At 46.1% G+C, this 26,113-nt stretch overlaps 2 protein-coding genes and 3 pseudogenes across 2 annotated transcripts; 1 reads left to right on the top strand and 4 right to left on the bottom strand.

The window, feature by feature from the left end:
- The first annotated feature begins 127 nt into the window (after positions 1-127).
- On the top strand, positions 128-8,246 carry LOC120017840 (endonuclease III-like protein 1). The gene is made up of 6 exons (XM_038960808.1): positions 128-522; positions 856-1,127; positions 4,868-5,038; positions 7,039-7,198; positions 7,365-7,470; positions 7,654-8,246. Exons 1-6 carry the CDS (start codon positions 270-272, stop codon positions 7,970-7,972), a joined length of 1,281 nt encoding a protein of 426 aa, XP_038816736.1. The 5' UTR covers positions 128-269; the 3' UTR covers positions 7,973-8,246.
- Positions 8,247-19,015: 10,769 nt separating this feature from the next.
- Positions 19,016-19,390, bottom strand: LOC120017911 (histone H2B). The gene has a single exon (XM_038960872.1). It carries the CDS (start codon positions 19,388-19,390, stop codon positions 19,016-19,018), a length of 375 nt encoding a protein of 124 aa, XP_038816800.1.
- Positions 19,391-23,576: 4,186 nt separating this feature from the next.
- On the bottom strand, positions 23,577-23,994 carry LOC120017873 (annotated as a pseudogene).
- Positions 23,995-24,419: 425 nt separating this feature from the next.
- On the bottom strand, positions 24,420-24,797 carry LOC120017891 (annotated as a pseudogene).
- A 616-nt stretch (positions 24,798-25,413) lies between these two features.
- On the bottom strand, positions 25,414-26,028 carry LOC120017862 (annotated as a pseudogene).
- Between the last annotated feature and the right edge of the window lie 85 nt (positions 26,029-26,113).

Raw genomic sequence — 26,113 nt, 5'->3', positions numbered from 1 at the left:
CCTATAAAAACACGTTTGTCGCGGGAGTTGACGGGAAATGTAGTTCTTACTAAAAACATTGCTCGAAAAAGCAATAGGTGTTGAGTTAAAATGTAACATTTGTTTAATGGTCTAGCTAGTCTTAACGTGCCTGTCGTTTGAAAATGAAATCAACAACCATAGTAGGTCACGTTTCAATATCCATCAATAGTACTTGGAAAAGGTTAAACACTTGTATACATTTGTTTTAGCTAGCTAACCAGATTATCACTAAAATAGCTAACAAGCTAATGTTATTAGCCACGGTCCGTCCCACTTGCAACACAACGGTCTCCTGTGCTTTCCACTGTTTCAAAATGACCTCGCCTTATTTCGTTGAGAGTACCTCGGTCATCACTCGGGGCGGTAACAAGACCGTGCCCCATACCGGTTTAGCCACGACGTTAAAAACTAGGATGGAGAGGAGAGTGTTGAGGGCGCACGTGAAACAGGAGGAAGAAGATTCCAGCGTATCAAATCAGAGTTTGGGACGAGACGCTTCAGGTATGAATCCGTTTTATCACAACGTTGCCCTTCTGACATCTACAAACTGAAGCAATATCTTACTGCATCACTGAGGGACTTTCAGATGGGACAAGCTGTAGCCTAAAACAACAACTAAGAGATGACTACAGTCTTCAGAGAAAGAGAACCTATGGCCTGGCTATATTCACACAGTCTGAATACACCCCTAATATATTTGACACAGGTTACGATGACGTCTACTACTTCCTGTATGTTCAGTTGTTCTGTACATGAAGAATGTGGCATCATTTCAGTATGCCTCAGAATGTTCAGCACACCTAATCACTCAACTTCTGTCCCCCGCCCTTACAGATATTGGCTCCTCTAGGTTCCATCGCTCATCCATCGGCCAATCAAAAGCTGAGCCAGACAAAGCCCGGTCCCTGTTACCACTGGCACCCATCCTGCGTAGGAGGAGGGGCCAGGTGAAGGTGGAATACGATGGGAAGGTGGAGCCTAAACACTGGGAGCCTCCTGATTGGAGCAAGCAGCTGGGTCATGTGCGTCAGATGAGGAGCGCCAGGGATGCGCCTGTTGACCTCATGGGGGCGGAGACATGCTACGACAGACACGCCCCTGCTGAGGTGGGTGAGACCCCACTGGTTTCTGTCTCTCCGCCGTACACCCCCCACTACCGCTTTGCCCCCCCCCAGCTAACCCCCTGCTGTCTGTCCTACCACCCTACACCCAGCCAATACTAACCTTTACCCCTACTGCCTCCATCTCTGTTGTCTGCTTGGGCCCGTACCACTAGTGTCCAGCCCTATGCCTCTACTGCCTCCATCTCTGTTGTCTGCTTGGGCCCGTACCACTACTGTCCAGCCCTATGCCTCTACTGCCTCCATCTCTGTTGTCTGCTTGGGCCCGTACCACTACTGTCCAGCCCTATGCCTATGAACCCTGCAGGTAGAACAGAGGTAGTAGCAGTGTTTCACCAGTAGAAATAGTAGAACCCTGCAGGTAGAACAGTAGAATACACAGAGGTAGTAGCAGGGTTCCACCAGTAGAACTAGTAGAACCCTGCAGGTAGAACATTATAATGCACAGAGGTAGTAGCAGGCGTCCACCAGTAGAACTAGATGAACCCTGTGGGTAGAACAGTAGAATGCAGGTAGTAGCAGGGTTCCACCAGTAGAACCCTGCAGGTAGAACAGTAGAATATACAGAGGTAGTAGCAGGGTTTCACCAGTAGAACTAGTAGAACCCTGCAGGTAGAACAGTAGAATACACAGAGGTAGTAGCAGGGTTCCACCAGTAGAACTAGTAGAACCCTGCAGGTAGAACAGTAGAATGAACAGAGGTAGTAGCAGGGTTCCACCAGTAGAACTAGTAGAACCCTGCAGGTAGAACAGTAGAATGCACAGAGGTAGTAGCAGGGTTCCACCAGTAGAACTAGTAGAACCCTGCAGGTAGAACAGTAGAATGCACAGAGGTAGTAGCAGGGTTCCACCAGTAGAACTAGTTGAACCCTGCAGGTAGAACAGTAGAATGCACAGAGGTAGTAGCAGGGTTCCACCAGTACAACTAGTAGAACCCTGCAGGTAGAACAGTAGAATACACAGAAGTAGTAGCAGGGTTCCACCAGTAGAACTAGTAGAACCTTGCAGGTAGAACAGTATAATGCACAGAGGTAGTAGCAGGGTTCCACCAGTAGAACTAGATGAACCCTGTGGGTAGAACAGTAGAATTCCCATTAGAGGTGGAGGGGTTCTACAGAGCATTGTCAGAATGCTGTATATCTGATTTATGTTCCAGGATAAAGGTGAAATACATCCAGCACTATAAAAGGAGGATGTGGAACTGCAGTTATGTCACTGGATATGATTTGTCATGAGCTTACGAAACAAACAGTGCAAAAGTGTTGAAGATGGGAGATGGGCCTAGCTAGCTGGGGTGTATTCATTCGGAATCAAACAGAAGCAAACGGAACTAGGCAGGATCTACCTGAATTTGTCCAATAGAAACACTTGATTTCGCTGTTGGAAAACCTTTTGCTACAGTGTGCGACTAATTAATACACCCCAAGCTGTTTACATGAGGCCAGTTCAATCAGGCTTCACCACCATGGCAGACAAGGATATAAAAGTTAGATGTTACGTGAGATGTTAGTTATGCATACCTATTCTCCTACCAGGAGTGATGAGTCAACCTCATTCTGAGAGTGGAGACCTCTTTAGAAACAATGAAAGAGAAAAGTGTACGCCTACTGAACACTCCATTTTAACACAAGGCAGTGCATAAGAGGCATACTAGCAAGGAGATACACTACATAAACAAAAGTATGTGGACACCTGCTGGTTGAACATCTCATTCCAAAATCATGGGCATTTTATATGGAGCTGGTCCCCCTCTGCTGCCTTAACAGCCTCCACTCTTCTGGGAAGACTTTCCACTAGATGTTGGAACATTGCTGCAGGGACTTGCAGCCAAGAGAGCATTAGTGAGGTCGGGCACTGATGTTGGGCGATTAGGCCTGGTTTGCAGTTGGCGTTTCAATTCATCACAAAGGTGTTCGATGGGGTTGAGGTTAGGGCTATGTGCATGCCAGTCAAATACTTCCACACCGATCCACACTCTGTATGGGCCTTGCTTTGTGCACGGGGGCATTGTCATGCTAAAACAGGAAAGGGCCTTCCCCAAACTGTTGACACAAAGTTGGAAGCACAGAATTGTCTAGAATGTCATTGTATGCTGTAGCATTGAGATTTCCCTTCACTGGAACTAGGGGCCTAGCCCGAAAACAGCCCCAGAACATTATTCCTCCTCCACCAAACTTTACAGTTGGCACTATGGATTGGGGCAGGTAGCGTTCTCCTGGCATCCGCCAAACCCAGATTCGTCCATCGGACTGCCAGATGGTGAAGTGTGATTCATCCCTCCAGAGAACGCGTTTCCACTGCTCCAGAGTCCAATGGCGCTTTACACCACTCCAGCCGACGCTTGGCATTGCACATGGTGATGCTCGGCCATGGAAACCCATTTCATGAAGCTCCTGACGAACAGTTCTTGTGCTGACGTTGTTTCCAGAGGCAGTTTGGAACTCAGTAGGGAGTGTTGCAACCAAGGACAGACTATTTTTACATGCTACGCACTCCAGCACTGGGAGGTCCTGTTCTGTGAGCTTGTGTGGCCTACCACTTCGCGGCTGAGCCGTTGTTGCTCCTAGACATTTCCAATTCACAATAACAGATCTTACAGTTGACCGGGGCAGCTCTAACAGTTGACCGGGGCAGGTCTAACAGTTGACCGGGGCAGCTCTAACAGTTGACCTGGGCAGCTCTAACAGTTGACCGGGGCAGCTCTAACAGTTGACCGGGGCAGCTCTAACAGTTGACCGGGGCAGCTCTAACAGTTGACCTGGGCAGCTCTAACAGTTGACCTGGGCAGCTCTAACAGTTGACCGGGGCAGCTCTAACAGTTGACCGGGGCAGCTCTAACAGTTGACCGGGGCAGCTCTAACAGTTGACCGGGGCAGCTCTAACAGTTGACCGGGGCAGCTCTAACAGTTGACATGGCAGCTCTAACAGGGCAGAAATTTGACAAACTGACTTGTTGGAAAGGTGGCATCCTATGATGGTGCCACGTAAGTCACTAAGCTTTTCAGTAAGGCCATTCTACTGCCAATGTTTGTTTACAGAGATTACATGGCTGTGTGCTCGATTTTATACACCTGTCAGCAACGGGTGTGGCTGAAATAGCCGAATCCAGTCATTTGAAGTAGTGTCCATATGCTTTTTTTATGTGTAGTTTACTATCTAAAAGATGCCAGATTAAAGACTCTCTCCCCTCCCCCTCATCTCTTCCACCAGGTGCGACGTTACCAGGTGCTGGTGTCTCTGATGTTGTCAAGCCAGATTAAAGACTATCTCTCCCCTCCCCCTCATCTCTTCCACCAGGTGCGACGTTACCAGGTGCTGGTGTCTCTGATGTTGTCAAGCCAGATTAAAGACTATCTCTCCCCTCCCCCTCATCTCTTCCACCAGGTGCGACGTTACCAGGTGCTGCTGTCTCTGATGTTGTCAAGCCAGATTAAAGACTATCTCTCCCCTCCCCCTCATCTCTTCCACCAGGTGCGACGTTACCAGGTGCTGCTGTCTCTGATGTTGTCAAGCCAGATTAAAGACTATCTCTCCCCTCCCCCTCATCTCTTCCACCAGGTGCGACGTTACCAGGTGCTGCTGTCTCTGATGTTGTCAAGCCAGATTAAAGAATCTCTCCCTTCCCCCTCATCTCTTCCACCAGGTGCGAAGTTACCAGGTGCTGGTGTCTCTGTTGTCTAGCCAGATTAAAGACTCTCTCCCCTCCCCCTCATCTCTTCCACCAGGTGCGACGTTACCAGGTGCTGGTGTCTCTGATGTTGTCAAGCCAGACAAGGGACCAGGTGACCAGTGCAGCTCTGCAGAGACTCAGGGCTCATGGCTGTACGGTGGACAACATAGTCAACACTGACGATGACACACTGGGACAACTCATCTACCCTGTTGGCTTCTGGAGGGTAACACACACTGGGACAACTCATCTACCCTGTTGGCTTCTGGAGGGTAACACACACTGGGACAACTCATCTACCCTGTTGGCTTCTGGAGGGTAACACACACTGTCTTCAGGAAGTATTCACACCCCTTGACTTTTTCCACATTTTGTTGTGTTACAAAGTGAGATTAAAATGGATTTAATTGTGGGGGTTATTGGTCAACGATCTACACCATACTCTGTAAAAGTATAAATATTTGTAGAAAATTCATGGGGGAAAAAAACACTAATATATCTTGATTAGATAAGTATTCAACCCCCTGAGTCAATACATGTGACAGCGACTACAGCTGTGACTCTTTCTGGGTAAGTCTCTAACAGCTATCCACACCTAGATTGTGCATCATTTGCCCAGTATTCTTTTAAAAATTCTTCAAGCTCTGTCAAATTGGTGGTTGTTCATTGCTAGGCAACCATTAGGTCTTGCCATATATTTTCAAGTAGATTTAAGTTGGCCTCCCGGGTGGCGCAGTGGTCTAGGGCACTGCATCGCAGTGCTAGCTGCGCCACCAGAGTCTCTGGGTTCACGCCCAGGCTCTGTCGCAGCCGGCCGCAACCGGGAGGTCCGTGGGGCGACGCACAATTGGCATAGCGTCGTCCGGGTTAGGGAGGGTTTGGCCGGTAGGGATATCCTTGTCTCAGTATGTAAATGTAATAAAATGTATGCACTCTACTGTAAGTCGCTCTGGATAAGAGCGTCTGCTAAATGACTAAAATGTAAAATGTAAATGTAAGTCAAAACTGTAACTCGGCCACTCAGGAAGATTAACTGTCTTCTTGGTAAGCAACTCCAGTGTAGATTTGGCCTTGTGTTTTAGGTTATTGTCCTGCTGAAAGATGAATTCATCTGCCAGTGTCTGATGGAAAGCAGACTGAGCCAGGTTTCCCTCCAGGATTTTGCCTGTGCTTAGCTCCATTCCGTTTATTTTATCCTGAAAAACTCTCCAGTCCTTGACGATTATAAGCATACCCATAACATGATGCAGCCACCACTATCCTTTAAAATATGGAGAGGGGTACTCCGTAATGTGTTGAATTGGATTTGCCTCAAACATAACACTTTGTATTCAGGACAAAAAATGTATTGCTTTGACACATTTTTTGCAGTATTACTTTAGTGACTTGTTGCAAACAGGATGTATGTTCTGGAGTATTTGTATTCTGTACAGGCTTCCTTCTTTTCACTCTGTCATTTATGTTAGTATTGTGGAGTAATTACAATGTTGTTGATCCATCCTCAGTTTTTTATCACAGCCATTAAACTCTGTACCTGTTTTAAAGTCACTATTGGCCTCATGGTGAAATTCCTGTGCAGTTTCATTCTTCTCTGGCAACTGAGTTGGGATGGACATCTGTATCTTTGTAGTGACTGGGTGTATTGATACACCATCCAAAGTGTAATTAATAACTTCAACATGTTGAAAGAGATCTTCAATGTCTGCTTTTGTTATTTTTACCCATCTACCAACCCATCTGCTCTACTTTCTGAGGCATTGGAAAACCTCCCTAGTTTTTGTGGTTGAATCTGTGTTTGAAATGCACTGCTAGACTGAGGAACCTTACAGATAATTCTGTGTTGGGTACAGAGATGAGGCAGTCATTCAAAAATCATGTTTAACACTATTATTGCACACAGAGTGAGTCAATGCACTTGTTAAGCAAATATTTACACCTGAAATTATTTAAGCTTGCCATAACAAAGGGTTGAATACTTTTTACTCAAGACATTTCAGCTTTTTATTAATTAATTTGTCAAAAATAAAAATAAAATCCACATTGTGGGTAGGCCAGTGACAGATCTCAATGTACCGGTAATCTATTTTAAATTCAGGCTGTAGCATGTGGAAACAGTCAAGGGGTGTGAATACTTTCTGAAGACACTCTTACTGCACCATGTCTTCCTTTGAACATGAGTATGAATGAAACCTTGACATGTCTTCTCTCCCACCCCCCCTCCTCCAGACCAAGGTGAAGTACCTGAAGCAGATGTCAGTGATGCTCCAGAGGGAGTTTAGAGGGGACATCCCTAACACAGTGGAGGGCCTGGTACGACTACCTGGAGTAGGACCCAAGATGGCTCACCTGGCCATGGACATCGCCTGGCACCAGGTCTCTGGCATAGGTAGGTATGGCTCACATATAACTACAAATCCCATACTCTAGTCTGCATGTTATGTGGTGTGGTCTGATCAAGTGCAGAGTGGCAGTTCTATTGGATTATATAGTGGGCGTCTTTATAATGGCATTTTTGTTGTTTTTATTGTGTGTGTGTGTGTGTGTGTGTGTAGGCGTGGACACGCACGTCCACCGTATCTCCAACCGGCTGGGATGGACGAGAGGTGGGACCAAGAACCCAGAGGAGACACGCAAGGCCCTGGAAGACTGGTTACCAAGGTGACCAGACAACACCACTTCCTGTACCTCTGACCCATCAGGTCACTCGTTAACCAGTCACTGGCCAATCAGATCCCTTACAGCAGGAAAGGGAAACATTTGGCTTTGTGATTTCTGTCCGACATGATTTTGATGAAGACGGGGATGGTGATTGATGATCTTCCTCTCTCTTCCCCGACACAGGGATCTATGGAGTGAGATCAACTGGTTACTGGTGGGGTTTGGTCAACAGGTGTGTCTACCTGTCAATCCTCTCTGCTCTGTGTGTCTGAACCAGCACAGCTGCCCCTCCGCCCATCAAGCCTCCCCAGCCAAGAGGCCTAAAGCTGGGTCACCTCGCTCCCCACACTCCAAGACCTCCAGGGTCAAGCTGGAGCCTGGTTTGGGGTTACCACCCCCCTCCTCCGCCACACCGGTCAAAGAGGAACCTCTGGCTACCACCCTCTCCCCTCCTCTGCTGCCCAGAAAGAGGAAGTCCAAAGCCAAAACCTTCTCTACATGATATGACAGAAGGGGGTAGAATCCCTATAGAGATATAGGGACCTGGTCCCAATTGTCTCCTTCCTCCCAGTGTACACGTGTCACTTCCCTTGACTGATGTGAAATGACTGGTACTAGAGATATGGTGGTAACTCCTACTTGCCCAGTGGTATTAACTTCTTTAGCAGGGAGACCATTTTTGGACAGAATTTCTGCAGACACCATTTATTTTGCTAGAATTTCACAACCCCAACCCAAAATAACCTTCAAATCATTACATGTAGATTTTTTACATCAACTAATAACCAATTCATTATATTTTCATATCTTATCAAACTGAAAACCAATAAATGTACTTTTCCAAATGAGCTCAAACACATTTGTATTTTATCCCATACATAATGTTAACTGTTCCCAAAACAAACAGCGACCACTGACGTAATCCTTGCAGATATAGCAGAGTGCCTAAGATGTCGGGGTCAAAGGTCCATTTGGAATTAATGTGAGTGTAAGACACCCTGTTACTCAGTGCCACAAGTGATTGAGTTCCCCCAGGAGACTACAGGGTGGTTTGGTGACCACTGCCTTACTGGATCCAACTGACTGTCAGGGTCCTAATCTGAGTTTATGGATAGAATACACTTGATATCATTGCACCTTTAAGTGACCACTGAATTGGGTGTTATATATCCATTGTTCTTTATACTGATCGCAAATATAAACGCAACATGCAACAAACTTCAATGAGTAAGTTCATATAAGGAAAGCAGTCGATTCAATTAAGTTAAGCTCTCAGCTATGGATTAAATGTGACTGGGCAGGGGCACAACCATGGGAGAGCATAGGCCCACCCAATCAGAATGAGGTTTCCCCCACGAAAAGGCTTTACTACAGCCAGAAATATTCCAATTTCATCAGCTGTCCGGGTGGCTGGTCTCAGACGGTCCTGCAGGTGAAGAAGCCGGATGTGGAGTTCCTGGGCTGGCAGGGTTACACGTGGTCGCGAGGCCAGTTGGAAGTACTGGGAAATTCTTTAAAAATGACACTGGATGCGGGAAATGGTAGAGAAATGATTCACTTATCTGGCAACAGCTCTGGCGGACATTTCTGCAGTAAGCATGCAAATTGCACACGCCTTCAACTTGACAGCTGTGGCATTGTGACAAAACTGCACATTTTAGTGGCCTTATTGTCATCAGCTTCTTCAAATGTCCAACCAGTCAAGTGGCTGGGTTTATCTTGGCAAAGTCAAAATGATCGCTAACAGGGATGTAAACAAATGTGCACAATGACAGCTTTCATTGTGCGTATGGAACATTTATTTCAGCTCATGAAACATGGGAACAATTTACATGGTGATATATGTGTTCACTATTGTTTAAGGATTCCTGCGTACTGTCCAATCAAGAGGGCTTGCTAAATCTTCTGAACCGAAACATCTGGTATTGTACCGCCATCGAAAGTAGAGCGATTGCTTAGTTTGACAGCTCAGCATGTACAGGAGACTACCCAGAACACGTCCTTTCTTTCCCATTGTCAGGTCATAAACACTGCTTTTCAAAGGTACTGTTTTCACAGCACACTCTTAATCCCAGTATGTTTGCATACTAAATTCTATGAACGAGATGCGAGTCGGGTCATCAATTGTTCTGTTAATCTCATTGATTTGTGAGGTGTTTACCACCACATCTTGCCTTGTCCACACCATTCATCAGGAGATCACAGCCAGGAGTCAGGCTCTTGTAAGACGTTAATGTAATTTAGTGGTATTATGTCCTGACCCGTTCCCTGATGAGAACTAAAAGAACCAGGCCTTCATAACTACAGGGGTGTAGTCTATTCCTTATCGATTCACCTGCGTTTCCAGTGGTGCTGGGAATTCCCTGGCTAGCTCATCACAATCTTGTGATTTCGTGGAGACAGGGGGCTCTTCGAGGGTGGTCAGAGGAGTGTTCAGGCAGGTGTATAGGAGTTTCCGTAGGTGTGACTACGGTGGAGAGTCCAGACCAGGTTTCCACTGTGCGCATTCCCTCTGAATATGCCGATTTGGCTATCGCCTTCAGTAAGAATAAGGCGACCCAATTACCACCCCATCGACGAGGGGACTGCGCGATAAACCTGGAGAACGCTGCACTTCCTAGGAGTCACGTGTATCCTTTGTCCCAGGAGGAGATAGTGGCTATGGAGACATATGTTACTGAATCACTGGGACAGGGATACATTCGGCCCTCCACGTCACCCGTCTCCTCGAGCTTCTTTTTTGTGAAGAAGAAGGAGGGAGGTCTGCGTCCGTGCATTGATTATAGAGGTCTAAATTCAATCACAGTGGGGTTTAGTTACCCACTACCTCTCATCGCTACGTCGGTGGAATCATTTCACGGGGCGCGTTTCTTCACAAAACTGGACTTGAGGAGTGCGTATAACCTGGTGCGTATCCGGGGGGGAGATGAGTGGAAGACCGCATTTAGTACTACAGCTGGCCATTATGAGTACCTCGTCATGCCATATGGGTTGAAGAATGCTCCAGCAGTTTTCCAATCGTTCGTAGACGAGATTCTCCGAGACCTGCACGGGCAGGGAGTGGTAGTGTACATCGATGACATCCTGATCTATTCTGCCACACGACAGAAGAAGAGCGCTGACCAGCACCACAGTGAGGCCCCCGTGTTCGCAGCGGGGGACCGGGTCTGGCTCTCGACCCGAAACCTGCCCCTCCGCCTGCCCTGCCGGAAGCTGGGGCCGCAGTTTGTGGGGCCATTTTAATGTCCTGAGGAGGATAAACGAGGTGTGTTATAGGTTACAACTTCCTACTTATTATCGTATTAACACCTCGTTTCATGTGTCTCTCCTCAGGCCGGTGGTGGCTGGTCCCCTACAAGAAGGTGAAGTGCCTGAGGTCCCTCCGCCCCCTCTGGACATCGAGGGGTCCCCGGCGTACACAGTACGTGCCATTCTGGACTCGAGATGCCGGGTGAGGGGCCTACAGTACCTCGTGGACTGGGAGGGGTACGGTCCGGAGGAGAGGTGCTGGGTGCCGGTGGGGGACATTTTGGACCCTTGACTCCTGAGAGACTTCCACTGCCTCATACTGTCACTACTCCTGCCGAAGTTGGCTCCCCTGCCTGTTCGGGCGGTGCTCGGCGGTCGTCGTCACCGGGCCTACTTGCCGCCACCGATCCCTTTTTCCTTTTCTGTTAGTTTTGTCTTATTAGTTGCACCTGTTCCTATTTGTGTTTTCTTGATTTACTGGCCTATTTAAGTTTGTGAAGACCGCTCTTGTTTGTGCAGGATTATTTTATGTTCACGTTTTGAGTTGGAGGTGTTGTTGTGCTCCGGACCGTGTTACCCTGTGTTTTGGGTTGGTCAGTGTTTTCCGCCCTGTGTTTGGGTAGGACCATTTTTGTGCTGGAATAAATATCTATTTTTTTCCCTTGAACCTCTGCTCTCTGCGCCTGATTCCTACCTTCCACTCCTAGTCATCCGTGACAATATTACTGCACTGTCAGAACTAGAAGCACAAGCATTTCGCTACAGTTGCATTTACATCTGCTAACAATGTATATGTGACCAATAACATTTGATTTGATTTGCGACTGCACTTGTAGTAACTTTCAAAGTTATTGAAATTTTCCATATTGACTGATCTTCATGTCTTAAAGTAATGATGGACTGTAGTTTCTCTTTGCTTATTTTAACTGTTCTTGCCATAATATGGTATTTTACCAAATAGGGCTATCTTCTGTATACCCCCTTACCTTGTCACAACACAACTGATTGGCTCAAATGCATTAAGGAGGAAAGAAATTCCACAATTGAAATTTTAAGAAAGCTCACCTGTTAATTGAAATGCATTACATTAAGCTGGTTGAGAGAATGCCAAGAGTGTGCAAAGCTGTCATCAAGGCACTTTTTTGTTAACTACATAATTCCGTATGTGTTATTTCAGTTTTGATATCTTCACTATTGTTCTACAATGTAGAAAATAGTAAAAATAAAGAAACACCCTTGAATGAGTAGGTGTTCTAAAACTTTTGAACGGTAGTGTATGCAGTTGAAGTCGTAAGTTTACATACACCTTAGTCAAATACATTAAAACTCCTTCCTGACATTTAATCCTAGTAAAAATTCCCTATCTTAGGTCATTTAGGATTAGCACTTTATTTTAGGAATGTGAAATGTCAGAATAATAGCAGAGAGAATAATTAATTTCAGCTTTAATTTCTTTCATCGCATTCCCAGTGGGTCAGAAGTTTACATACACTCAATTAGTATTTGGTAGCATTACCTTAAAATTGTTTAACTTGGGTCAAGCGTTTCGGGTAGCCTTCCACAAGCTTCCCAGAATAAATTGGGTGAATTTTGGCCCATTCCTCCTGACAGAGCTGGAGTAACTGAGTCAGGTTTGTAGGCCTCCTTGCTCGCACACGGTTTTTCAGTTCTGCCCACACATTTTCTATGAGATTGAGGTCAAGGCTTTGTGATGGCCACTTCAATACCTTGAATTTGTTGTCCTTAAGCCATTTTGCCACAACTTTGGAAGTATGCTTGGGGTCATTGTCCATTTGGAAGACCTGTTTGCGACTAAGCTATAACTCCCTGACTGATGTCTTGAGATGTTGCTTCAATATATCCACATAATTGTCCTTCCTCGTGATGCCATCTATTTTGTCCACCAGTCCCTCCTGCAGCAAAGCACCCCCACAACATGATGCTGCCACCCCCGTGCTTTACGGTTGGGATGGTGTTCTTCAGCTTGCAAGCCTCCCCCTTTTTCCTCCAAACATAATGATGGTCATTATGGCCAAACAGTTTTATTTTTGTTTCATCAGACCAGAGGACATTTCCTCAAAAAGTACGGTCTTTGTCGCCATGTGCAGTTGCAAACTGTAGTCTGGCTTTTTTATTGTGGTTTTGGAGCAGTGGCTTCTTCCTTGCTGAGCGGCCTTTCTGGTTATGTCAATATAGGACTCGTTTTACTGTGGATATAGATACTCTTGTACCTGTTTCCTCCAGCATCTTCACAAGGTCCTTTGCTGTTGTTCTGGGATTGATTTGCAGTTTTCACACCAAAGTCATCTCTAGGAGACAACATGTGTCTCCTTCCTGAGCGGTAAATGCAATAAAATGCAAATTAATTACTTAAAAATCATACAATGTGATTTTCTGGATTTTTGTTTAAGATTCCGTCTCTCACAGTTGAAGTGTACCTATGATAAAAATTACAGACCTCTACATGCTTTGTAAGTAGGAAAACCTGCAAAATCGGCAGTGTATCAAATACTTGTTCTCCCCACTGTATGTGTTGGTTTCTCTTTAATCATGTCATCTTCAGCTTGACTGTCAGTTTGTTCGATACAGGTCAATTAGTTTACAGGAAATGATTTTGGGTTACAAACATCAGCTCACCCAAATTCTCAGTCATGATGAGAATACTCTGTGCTTTTACAGCCTTAACAATAGTTATGTTGGTAAGCAGGTTATAATAGCAATAAGGCACCTCGGGGATTTGTGGTATATAGCCAATATCCCACGGCTTAGGGCCGTGTCAGGCAATCTGCAAAGCGTCGTGCCTAAGAACAGCCCTTAGCCGTGGTATATTAGCCATATACCTCACTCCCTCGTGCCTTATTGTTGAAATAAAATGAGGTAGATCATTTAAATTTAAATAATTATATTCAACATCTGAAACTATAGGACTTACATCTTTGTTATTACGTGTCATTGGCAAGCTGCAGCCATGTGTTATTACAAGCACAACTTTCAATGCAGAGTGGTGTTTTGATATTTTGATCAGAGAAATTTTGGATCTAAAAAGGAAAACATACATGACACAGATCCCATATTGTTTTTGATGATCTGGGCTGTTGATATTTCATTGTTATCATTAGAAATGGTCAAAAGGCATAATAATGTGCGTGCCAGTCACAATGTCTGTGGTCATAGGCAAGAGTATTAGATTGACAAGCCAAACACTTATGCCGAGGTCAGGTTGAATAGAGTCCATCAAGACAAATGTAGACTAAAGCCCTGAAACCTACCAATGGCCAATGAAGCAATACATTCTTACAGGCACCTGTTGGGAGTACCCTGCAAAGCTATCATAGGCGTATAGAAAAGTTAAGCAGGTGAATATTTCAATTAAACTATTACAGTGAATCTGGAGGGACCATCTCTGAAACCATGAACGGTTGTAGGAAATGCATTGATCAAGTGTGCCAAACTGAATGCACGTTCTCTGCTTTCCACTCAGTTTGTAAATATATAAGGCATTTGTAGCAAAAGTGTAAACATTGGTCTCTACATTGCTACACTATTTCACCAATTGCCTTTTCACATTGACACGTTAAAACACTTTTAGATAATGAGTTCACTTACAAATCAGAGCTTGAGCTCTATAAATTGGCTATAAATAGTGAAACATTTGGTTTGGACAACAATGGAGGCCAATATTGGACAGGGAGTAAGAGGGGTGAGAACTAGAGGAGGAAGAGGAGGACGAGGAGGTGAAGTAAGAGGAGGAAGAAGTGAAGTATGACTGGGAGAAGGAGAGAATGGGGAAGAGTAGTTCGGGAACACCATAACTGATGAACTCAGAGCGACTGTGGTTGACCATGTTGTCAACCATGGAATGAGCATGAGAGGGGCGGGGCAATTGGTTTACAGGTATCATCTGGATATTTATAAATGACAACCGGTAAGTAACTAAGTGCTGTAGTCTTACTGGTCCAGTAATATGTGCTGTACTTTCACAATGAGAAGGATCTTCCACCAGATACTGAAAGGTTTGAGTGACAGAGGTTCACTGTTCACCATGGAACAGGAGACACACATTGTAAATATGGTCATTTCAAATAACTGCATCAGATTCAGAATTGCAGGATCATCTAATGGCAGATAACACCATATTCTAAACCGTCAACAGAGTGAGTTTCTCTGCACTGTCTTGTCTACTGAAAGGCAATCGAATTAAGATGAAACAGCTGTGCAGAGTCCCCTTTGAAAGAAACTCAGTGTAAAACAACAGAGATATTAATTTGTGCAGGTAAGCCATACTATCCTATAATTGTTACTAGATCTGGAAGAGTATGGTGCTACGTCATATTGACTGATCCCTGTTTTTCACTGCTGTGCTACATTGTTTAGTTTTGTCTCTTTCAGAGAGTCATGGAGCTAGAAGCAGAGGGTCATGAGCTAATATATGTTTACAAGGCAGGTTTGGACATTTCAAAAACAAGGGGCCGTGGCAGAAACTTAATCTGACCCCATGCCATCATCAATGTGCCGCGACAACAGGGTGGCAACATAACAATGTGTGCGGCTATTATTCAATATTTCATCGTTCACCATCATGCAATCCTAAAGCCATACAATGGGTAATTAAGAAATCTTCTCTGCATGGCGTTGGAAGGTGTATGATTGACAGCCCCACCAACGCATACCCCTTCTACAGGCAATAGAGGAGGCTTGTGGAGACATCGATCAGGGGTCATGCCAGGGCTGATGCCAGGGCTGATGCCAGGGCTGATGCCAGGGCTGGATACGGTGCTCCAGGTGATCCTTTCCACGCTGGCTCGCTCAAGACAACATGGCATGTGATGTGGATGTTTTTGTTTTCTCCTATTGCTGGTGTTGTTTTAGGATTGTTAAAACACTCAGGACATTATTGGTATTGAGTGTGTTATGTTTGGAATACACATCCATACTTTACAAATTTTGATAACTGTGTTTATTTTGGTTTGGTACATGTATTACAAAGCTTCCTTTGAAATGGCTATGCCCTGCACACAGGGAAACCTGTGTTTTAAATGTATACTATGTGTGTAGCTGGTGCTTCGTGTGCTTATTCAAATGATGGTTTGTGTTTAGTGTATTGAAGCAAAAGTTTGTCAAGAAAAGATTGTTTTAGCAAGAGCTGTCTAATGTTTTGCTGGTTTGGTGTAAGGTTTTGTTGTGAGTGTGTAGAGTTTCTAAAAAATAGCCTACAGTTTCAAAGATTTTGCCTGAGCAATCTGAAAAAAGTAGTAATATACTGTTTAGCAAGATAGTGATGAGGAAGCGTAATACGCAAGCACTTGTGGTTAAGGTGAAGGTAATATTGCCCTAGTTATTAATGGACTGCAGGTAACTGCTGTCATAAAGCGTGGTTACTCATTCAGGTTTAAGTGCAACTACCAAGTCTATTTATTTGGTGGGAAGAAGTATATTAAATCCAAGGCATAGCTCTGATCAAATAGAGAAATGGGTAAGCAGCTCATAGTGAAGTTGACAGACTGTAAATGTGAACCTAAAAATATGTGTTGGAATGGCAAGTTATGCTAAAATGTGTATCAATGTCATTTGAAGTATACATTTGTTTATGCTAGGTCATAATACAGACCATGCCAACGAGGAACTTTAACAGTCTTCAAACAGCCTAACAAATGATATGTGGGTACAAGAGGTTGACATGAGGCTTTGGTGTGGCAAGTGGAGTGTTACCCTAAATCAGTCACATGCTAGTGTCAATATACTACATGAAGGATAAATGAATGTTTATGCAGTCAATATCAATCATATTTTAGTTGCTGAAGTGTATTACATACATTAGTTAGTCAACTGTGTTCAAAAGGCCATTATATCAAGGAGTTACAGGTCAGGCTGCTTGAAGGCAAGCCATGTCAGGTTTATATGACGTAATATGACGTAATATCGGAAAGCACATGAAAGGTCACAGTTGGTTAATGCTATGTCGAAAGCGTATAACTTACCATACTGCGATAAAGCTACCCAGTGAAGTGTGCTGGTAGTTGAGGAGGCATTTTATTAGGAAGTGCACTTGTGAAGTGACGTCCAGGTGTTTCTGGCAAATGACTTGCGGGCGTTCACATCATTGTGTGTAGTTATGTGAATTGATGAGAAAGGATAATTTGGTTGGCTGAAAAGGGATGCTATCAGTTATTCACTGATTGGAGTGTAAAAGTGAAGGCTAAATCTTAACTGCAGCCTTCAACCCTTTGCACTGTAGAGTGGCATTTACACAGGTAGGGTAAATGTTTGTTCCGCCACTATGAGGTGTTTTCTCCATTCAGCTTAGGTTAGAAATAATGGGATATGAATGAGTTTTTCAGGTGTTGTCCTAAATGAAGGACAGGTTTGTACCTGAAAGGTTACAATGCATTCAATTGTCACAGATACATTTGAACTAATGTTCAGGTCCAAAAGACTACTCTCACGAAGAGTCATGAGGAAATAGACTTGCAACCAAAACAGACAACTGTTGCAGGCAGGTGTTCTACACCTGCATTACTAGCTGTTTGGGGTTTTAGGCTGGGTTTCTGTACAACACTTCGAGATATTAGCTGATGTACGAAGGGCTATATAAAATAAAATTGATTGATTGATTGATTGTTCACCATGTGGAGGTAATGACTGTGAAGTGGTAGGTTAATCCTGTAGAGAAAAGGTGCTAATGGGATGGTGTGTAAATAGAAAAAGGACTTCATCCAATGTGATAGGAAAGTCCATGTGTGTTTGTGTAATATTATCTAAGCATTTGTTATGTTCCCCAGGTAGGATAATTAGGAGAATGTTTTATTAGGGTTTTATGGTGAGAACACATTTTAGGTGGTGGTTTTTACTGATGTGGAAATATTTCAAGAGATTGAAGCCAGATTAGGCTAAGGTTAGTAAAGTCTTCCATCCCTGGCATCTCCCTACTCTTACTGTAAAGCATTAGAAAAGGGAAACGTCAATGGGGTATAGATGTCCCAATAATATTGGATGGTATTGATTCCTAGTTTAGTAGTAGTCTAGAGTTGTTAAAATACTTTCTGAAGCATAAAGGTAACCTTGAACAGACAAGGGGAGATGAAGGCATTTGGTCTAGTATAATGACAGTTTGTAGGTTAGGCTTAGATGTCAACCAAACATTAGCGCTAGTACATGGGGGAAAAGGTCAAACATTAAGTGTTTAATAATTAAAAAGTAAGTTCCAACTCACCCAAACATAAAAAAATAACTAGTATGAGTAAATATATGCCAGGTGTATTAAATGGTTAACTTAAGAGTTTAGGGAGCAACTGATATTTAGCTCTACCTGATTAATTAATGACACCCACCTGGTGTCTCACATCAAAAAGAGGCCATGATTAGAGGGGGAGAAATAGCAAATGCAGGTGAAATGGTTTTGTGCTTTAGAGTTGAGTTATAAGTGTATTGGGTAGGAGTTGGTTAAAAGGTAAACTAAACCAAGGGAGATATAGGAGGAGAAACAATATAATAATGAAAAGCACAGGCCAGAAGGCTATGTAGTCTAGTAGAGGTCACGTTGGAGTTTGGTCTAGCTCAGAAGTGGTTCCACCTGTATGAAAAGTCAAGAATGGGGATTAAGTCATATGTACAGGTGAGTATCAAAACCCAGCACATATTTTCACATTTAATACAGATAAGGTGTGGCAAAAAGAGTTCTGTTGCCTCAGGTCAGTAGGGGAATTAGGTGGAATCACTACATAGGTGGAGAGAAGCTCACCTTTTGTCGAAACCGGCATAGGTTTGTGCACTTCTCGCATTCCTTCCTCGCTTGACTCCGCAGCGTGACTCGACTGGTGCCGGTCTTTGTGTCTGTGGGTCTTGGTGTCTGGCAGGCCGGCCGGCGCTATGGAGGCTGGCGCCCCATGTGGGCCTGATATAGGCCTAGAGAGTAGAGTGTGTGTCTCTCTCTCTCTCTCTCTGTAGCTAGTGCATGTGAGCCAGTGAGTGAGTGGAACAAGGGCTGTATAGATCAATATTTGTAGTGTCCCCACCCCACTCTATTCCTTGGAGCACTAGTGGAATCCCCCCCACTCCCTGTGTTCTACTGGCATGTGCACAATCATCTTTTCATTCTAGTTGCATTTCTAAAAAATATTTTCTGGCATAGACTTATTCCACAATAACTACTTTCCCCTACCCTGTTAGGCATGTTCTCCAGACACACATCACACAGCCTAGCTCCACATTCATTAGTGATGGATTTGCCTTTTTCACTGACGGGGTGGGTGGCTCTTAAAAGAGCCTTTGGGTTAGTACAGCACTCCAAATGGGCTGTTTACTTGGAGCTGGTGTATTTGGTCACGGCCTTGGTGCCCTCGGACACAGCGTGCTTGGCCAGCTCTCCGGGGAGCAGCAGGCGCACCGCGGTCTGGATCTCCCTGGAGGTGATGGTGGAACGCTTGTTGTAGTGGGCCAGGCGAGAGGACTCTCCGGCGATACGCTCGAAGATGTCGTTCACGAACGAGTTCATGATTCCCATGGCCTTGGAGGAGATGCCGGTGTCGGGGTGGACCTGCTTCAGCACTTTGTACACGTAAATTGCGTAGCTCTCCTTCCTCGACTTTCGGCGCTTCTTGCCGCCTTTCCCTGCGGTCTTGGTGACGGCTTTCTTGGAGCCCTTCTTGGGCGCGGACTTTGCTGGCTCGGGCATGATGCTGATGCTTCGAATGAGGGGCTGGACCGCGCTTTCCCCTCTTATGAAGAGGAAGCTAAGCAAATTCGGCGGCCGTGGACACACCCCTGCTTTCTCATAGGCGCCCCTGCTTTCATTTGCCCAGTGGAGCCGAGCGCGCATAATAGCCTTCCACTCAGAGGCGGCCTCGCCTAAACAAAGACCTGTGCGCCCTACCTCCCCCAATTCCATAGCCTATGTTTTTTTTTACTGGTGGGGAAAATGTGTGTTTCAAAAGGGGGGGGGGGGGGTAAATGCATATCCTACAACCTTTGCACCCCCTTTTTGGACTTAGTAGGGCTTTCGCTTCTGAATCTGTCCTTCTGCCCCTGAACAGGCAGTTAACCCACTGTTCCTATGCCGTCATTGAAAATAAGATTTTGTTCTTAACTGACTTGCCTAGTTAAATAAAGGTCAAATAAATAAATAAAAGGTTGGGTGCGGTCGAAATACGACTGTTTCTACACTGTCACAATTGCGCAAAGCATGCACTGAACATAAGAGTCCTGTCATCAACACTCCCTGTCCACTCAAGAGTGGCTCATGCTTTCCTAGAACTATGGAATTGGGCCTTTTGAAGCGGATGTGGGTGGCTCTTAAAAGAGCCTTTTGGGTTCAAGTCGGGATGTAGACGTTCAGAAAAGAGTGCGTTTAACCGCCGAAACCGTACAGGGTGCGTCCCTGGCGTTTCAGAGCGTAGACCACGTCCATGGCCGTTACGGTCTTCCTCTTGGCGTGCTCGGTGTAGGTGACGGCGTCACGGATCACGTTCTCCAGGAACACCTTCAGGACACCGCGGGTCTCCTCGTAGATCAGGCCGGAGATACGCTTCACGCCGCCACGGCGAGCCAGACGGCGGATAGCGGGCTTGGTGATTCCTTGGATGTTATCGCGGAGAACCTTGCGATGACGCTTGGCGCCTCCCTTTCCGAGTCCCTTGCCGCCTTTGCCTCTTCCAGACATGATGTGTTCGCTAGTGGAGTTCAAGTGAATAAGTGACGTCCGCTGTGCGTCGTGTGCTCTTATTATCTGCAGTTGGTGGACCTGATTGAAGCCAGTGGCACAGAAAGCGCGCGCTTTTGCCTGGCCTCTGTTGCAAAGGGATCGGCGCTCGTTCTAGGGACCGAGGGAGGAGCGATAGGGGTTCTGCCAAGAAGAAATGAAAGCAAGTCAAATATGTTGAACGCGAGGCCAAACAGTGACAACTGGGTAATCGACTAGTACTCTATGTTCCACAGTAGTTGAATCAGCTGTGCCTCTCCAGGGCTACAACAAAAATGCCTACTGGTAGGCTACTCTACCCCTGGAGTTGGAAAACACTGATTTAGTAGGATTCAACCCACTGCAGTCCCCCCCCAAAAGGATGTGGAGCCTAGTAGATAGTGGCAGCCAACAAACACAAAAACCAACTAACAAATACATCATTCAAGTAGGTCTACATCGTGCACTCAAAAGAACACACGAAGACTAAATCTCACTTCAGAAGTCGACTTCTAATCAATGCATAGATCATCGAATATTATGCACTTCTGAGGCATTTACTTCCTATCAAGTCATGCAGCAATGCAGCGCTGGTGATTGCAATTCTGTAATTGGTCAATTAATAATAGACTAATCATTGCAGCTGCTTGTGTCCTGTTTCGTAACAGCTGTTTTGCAAGCCCTTGATGATTACATCTTTTCATTCCTGCTGTCCCGATAGCTTTTCTCTCAATTAAAGGAGGAACAATGGGTAGTAATAGGATTAGTCAGAGATATCATTTTTGCCTCAATACCTTGGTCTCGCATGAGTTATGGGGTGCACATGTTTTGATTTTTTTGAAATGGGGATTTTCACTAAGTCATTGACACACTCTGCATGTTACATTCCAACAGCTATTGGATTCGAAAAAGCTACCACTTGGGACCCGAGCGCGAGTTTGGGAAACGCTGCCTAAGATCAAATACCACTACGATGTGCTCAAAGTTGGCAGTAGCCGCGTTTAACCACTAGATGGCCTCCGTGCTCCACGGTAAGTTTTCCCCTCTGCACGAGTCTCTAGCAGCACTGCAATACGGGACTTTCAAAGTCTGCTGGCATGCTATGTTTTTTAGCTACGTAGTGACCATTTTTGCGACTCTTTCCCTATGAATTACTATCACTCATTACTGCAGGTGTATTTTCCCCTCCTTTGTAAAAACCTTTCACTCTTCTACTCTAGGCTACATACATACATACATGTGGTCACATCCCTCTCTCTTTAGCAGATCATATCGCAGCTACAATTACGCAAAGGCAAACGTGCAATACGTCGCTTTTCTTTCGATGTCACCTTTATTTAACTAGTCACGTCAGTTAAGAACCAACTCTTATTTGCAATCACGGCCGGTTGTGATACAGCCTGGATCGAACCACGGTCTGTATTGACTCGAGAGCAGGGAACGCGACGTGTTAGTCAACAACATACATGGTGGGAAATGGAACAAGTGCCTTTTTGACGAAATATGGAGGTGGCTCTTTTGGGGGATTTTGGAGATCAGTCATCGTTTAGCGCATGTCTTGAAATGTGAAGCGTGTATTTGTAGATGAATCACAGAATAGGTTAGGTGGAAAAAGTAACTGTCACGTCCACTGTTTGACTGCTCTTAAATCATATTCACTTGCACATTTTCTGCTGCTTTGTCTCCTGCAGATATGGAACACAACGTATGTGAATGTATGTTTCTCAAGTGTCAATGTAGGGAAAATCGTGGCCGATTCTGTCAACCAATGTTGGATGAGGGCTGTACTGAACTGTGCCTATAGCATGTCACAAATCACTCCAACGGGAAATAGGCCGTGGCAAATGTCCTTTTCAGCACCACGGAGCTCCGCTATTACCTGTCTCGTGAGTGCTGATACAGCAACGCATGCGCAGAGATGTCCTGTCTGCTTCCTGTTTGCCAGTTCGCCTCCACTTTTTGCCTGTGCCATGCGTCTGACTATAGTAGATTATCCCTTTGGATTGATGCCTTTGCATTCAACGGTATGTCGTTTTCACACCTCTTTTGACCGCGTTCTTTGTATTCGCCGGTGCTTTATAGGCCATCACTTTGCTGTGGATTTCGGCATTTAACTGTGATTTAGGCCTTTACTGGGTCTTATCATTTGTTTCGATTCCGGAGCAAATCTTCTTGCGCGTAGGTGATTTGCTACACTGTAAAAAAGGATGTGTCAGCCAACATCCACAAAAAACCATAACAAATAGACTCATTCAAGTATGCCTACATCGGTGCACTCAACATTGACATACATTCGAAACAAAGAAATCTCACACTTCAGAAGTCGACTTCTATCTATGCACTTCTGAGCCATTTACTTCCTTATAAGTCTATGCAGCAGCACGTGGTGATTGCAATTTGAATTGGTCAACTAATAATAGGACTAATCATTGCAGCTGCTGTGTCCTGTTTCGTAACAGCTGTTTTGCAAGCCCTGATGATTACATCTTTCATTCCTGCTGTCCCGATAGCTTTTCTCTCAGAAGAGAAGGAGAACAATGGGTATGAATAGGATTAGTCAGAGATTCATTTTGGGCATACCTTAGTCGTCGCATGAGTTATGGGTGCACATGTTTTTGTTTTTTTGGAATGGGGATTTTCACTAAGTCATTGACACACTCTTGCATTATATTGGATTCGAAAAAGCATACCACTTGGGGACCCGAGGACCGAGTTTGGGAAACGCTGGCCTGAAGATCAAATACCACTACGATGTGCTGGCACTGCCGCGTTAACCACTAGATGGCCTCCGTGTCCCACGGTAAAGTTTCCCCTCTGCACGAGTCTCTCAGCAGCACTGCAATACGGGACTTTCATCAAAGTCTGGTGGCATGCTTGTTTTTCGTAGCTACGTTATGACCAATTTTGCCACTCTTTGCCCTATGTCATTACTGCTTGTATTTTCCCTCCTTTTGAAAACCTTTTGACTCTAGACTACATACATCACTCTCTTTAGCAGATCATATCGCAGCTGCAATACGTCCGCTTTTCTTTCGAACCAGCGCTTATTTGCATCACGGCCGGTGTGATACAGCCTGGAATCGAACCACATACATGGTGGGAAATGGAACATTGTGCCTTTTTGACGAAAATATGGAGGTGCTCTTAAAGAGCCTTTGGGGGATTTTGGAGATCAGGTCATCGTTTAAGCGCGCTCTCCGCGAATACGACGGGCCAGCTGGATGTCCTTGGGCATGATGGTCACCTCTTGGCGTGGATGGCGCACAGGTTGGTGTCCTCGAACAGGCCGACCAGGTAAGCCTCGCTACTCCTGCAGGGCCATCACGGCGGAACTCTGGAAGCGCAGGTCGGTCTTGAAGTCCTGGGCATTTCTCTCACCAGGCGCTGGAAGGGCAGTTTCGGATCAGCAGTCAGTGGACTTCTGGTAACGACGGATCTCTCGCGAGCCACGGTGCCGGGCCTGTAACGGTGAGGTTTCTTCACGCCGCCGGTGGCCGGGGCGCTCTTGCGCGCAGCCTTGGTGGCGAGCTGCTTCCTGGGTGCTTTACCACCGGTGGATTTGCGAGCGGTTTGCTTGGTTCTGGCCATGGCGCTAGCTAGATTCCTTCTTTCACAGTCGAGTATAGCCTCCAAATGCCTATGTGAAGTTTATAAAGCCGGCAGCGGCGTCTGCTGAGTGACACCTTCTACGCACCACTCTGATTGGCCCGTTGCGGAGGCCTCCTCCGGCGCCCATTGGACGGGGGCTGGGCCTCTCCCTGCCGCCCCAAAATGCAACCCCCACCCTCGCGCGTCTGGCTCTTTTGTTAGGGCCGACACTTTACGCGCATTAATAATATAATAGTCACCTGCAAACTTAGCGCCTAGTAGTGTGTTATTGTTCATTCAACGCCTCATGTGGGCACTTGATACGGTGCCGTGTATGTGGCATATAAAAAGACACTTTGCGCTTTTGCTGAGCTAGGTGGTTGGCTCTTAAAAGAGCCTTTGGGGGTTGAGTAGTCAAGTGGCAGCCGCAGTAGCGATTTTACTTGGCTTTGACGGCCTTCTCAGTCTTCTTGGGGAGCAGCACTGCCTGGATGTTGGGTAGCACACCACCCTGACGATGGTCACGCCGCCACAGTTTGTTCAGCTCCTCGTCGTTACGACAGCCAGCTGCAGGTGACGGGATGATACGGGTCTTCTTGTTGTCACGGGCAGCGTTGCCGGCCAACTCCAGGATCTCAGCAGTCAGGTACTCGAGCACTGCGGCCAGGTACACTGGTGCGCCAGCGCCCACACGCTCGGCGTAGTTGCCTTTGCGCAGCAGCCTGTGCACACGGCCCAGGGGAACTGGAGTCCGGCACGGGATGAACGTGTCTTTGCCTTCGCCCTGCCTTGCCTCGGTTTTGCCTCTTCCGCTCATATTGCTAGCTTTAGGATGTCACAGAAAGTCTGAATGAGCCGCTGGCCACCTCGAGAGCCATTTTATACCTCGCCACAAGAGCACCGATTGGCCACCGGGCCGGTGTGGCCTTATCCAATTGGAGTGAGGGACAGACAGACAGTCAGCCCTAAGCCCGCCCTCACCCACCCGCAGGCAGCTGAGTGAGAAGGGCTAGGCTACTCTGTTTCCCTCCGAATTTGTGACAAATCAAATCAGTCAAATCACCAAATGGGAAACCTTACGCTATAGTATTAACATGGGTCGATGATGATTAACACATCACAGCAGCCTGCCTCCTCTCCAATTTGATTATTAATGCAATTCTAAAACTTCACAACATTGGCTGGTGCGGCACTCTTGAGTGACAATTGTACGCTTTTGCCACTCGGATTATTATTATTGTTATTATACCTCTCCCTATCTCTCCTCCGGGCGCACACACCCAGAGTGGAAAATGTGGTGCGTTCGTTCTCATTTCTTTCTTTTGCACGACAGTAAAACATGAATGACATGCGCTTTTAGGGAAGAGTGGGTGGCTCTTAAAAGCCTTTTGTGGTAACAACATGTGTCGAGTCGAACACCGTTTGGAATAGGTTTATTTCTTCTTGGGGGCTGCCTTCCTGCCTTGGCTGCCTTGGGCTTGCGGCTTTGGGCTTCGCTGCCTTGGTAGCCTTTTTGGGGCTCTTGGCCGCCTTCTTGGCCGCGCGGCGGGCTTCTTCACTTTCTTTGGGCTCTTGGCGACCTTTTTGGGTGTAGCGGCTTCTTGGCCTTCTTGGGGGACTTCTTTGCGGCGACGGCCTTCTTGGCTGCTACCTTCTTGGGCTTCTTCGCCGCGGCGGGCTTCTTGGCGGCCACCTTCTTTGCTTTGGGGGCTGCGGCTTTCTTGGCGGGCTTCTTTGCCTCGACGGCTTTCTTGTTGAGCTTGAGGAGCCGGAGGCACCTGTGCCCTGGTCTGGACCAGGGTCCCTTGGTGACGAGGCTCTTGACGGCGATCTTGACGCGGGAGTTGTTCTTCTCCACGTCGTACCACCTGCAGCCAGACTCTTCTTGAGCGCGGCCAGGGACACGCCGCTCCTCTCCTTGGAGGCGGACACCGCCTTGACGATGAGCTCGCCTACGCTGGGTCCCGCTTTTTGGCCTTGGCCGCTGCCTTCTTCTTGGGTGCCTTGGCCGGCGCGGCGGCGGCGGGTGCTGGTGCGACTTCTGCCATGGTCCGGTAAACACACACACTTACTGCAACACTACGGTAGTCTGTGAGGAGGAGTACTTTGCTGTAGACGCTGCTCTGCGCTATT

Source organism: Salvelinus namaycush, chromosome 2, assembly GCF_016432855.1.
Source record: "Salvelinus namaycush isolate Seneca chromosome 2, SaNama_1.0, whole genome shotgun sequence".
Taxonomy (NCBI): Eukaryota; Metazoa; Chordata; class Actinopteri; order Salmoniformes; family Salmonidae; genus Salvelinus; species Salvelinus namaycush.
This window is presented reverse-complemented; position numbering and strand designations above follow the sequence as displayed.

Excerpts from the sequence above, each read along its gene's own strand:
- LOC120017840 (XM_038960808.1), top strand. The coding sequence starts at position 270 with ATGTTATTAGCCACGGTCCGTCCCACTTGCAACACAACGGTCTCCTGT. Across the intron at positions 523-855 it reads TTTGGGACGAGACGCTTCAG|ATATTGGCTCCTCTAGGTTC; the intron begins GTATGAATCCGT and ends CCGCCCTTACAG. Across the intron at positions 5,039-7,038 it reads ACCCTGTTGGCTTCTGGAGG|ACCAAGGTGAAGTACCTGAA; the intron begins GTAACACACACT and ends CCCCTCCTCCAG.
- LOC120017911 (XM_038960872.1), bottom strand. The coding sequence starts at position 19,390 with ATGCCCGAGCCAGCAAAGTCCGCGCCCAAGAAGGGCTCCAAGAAAGCC.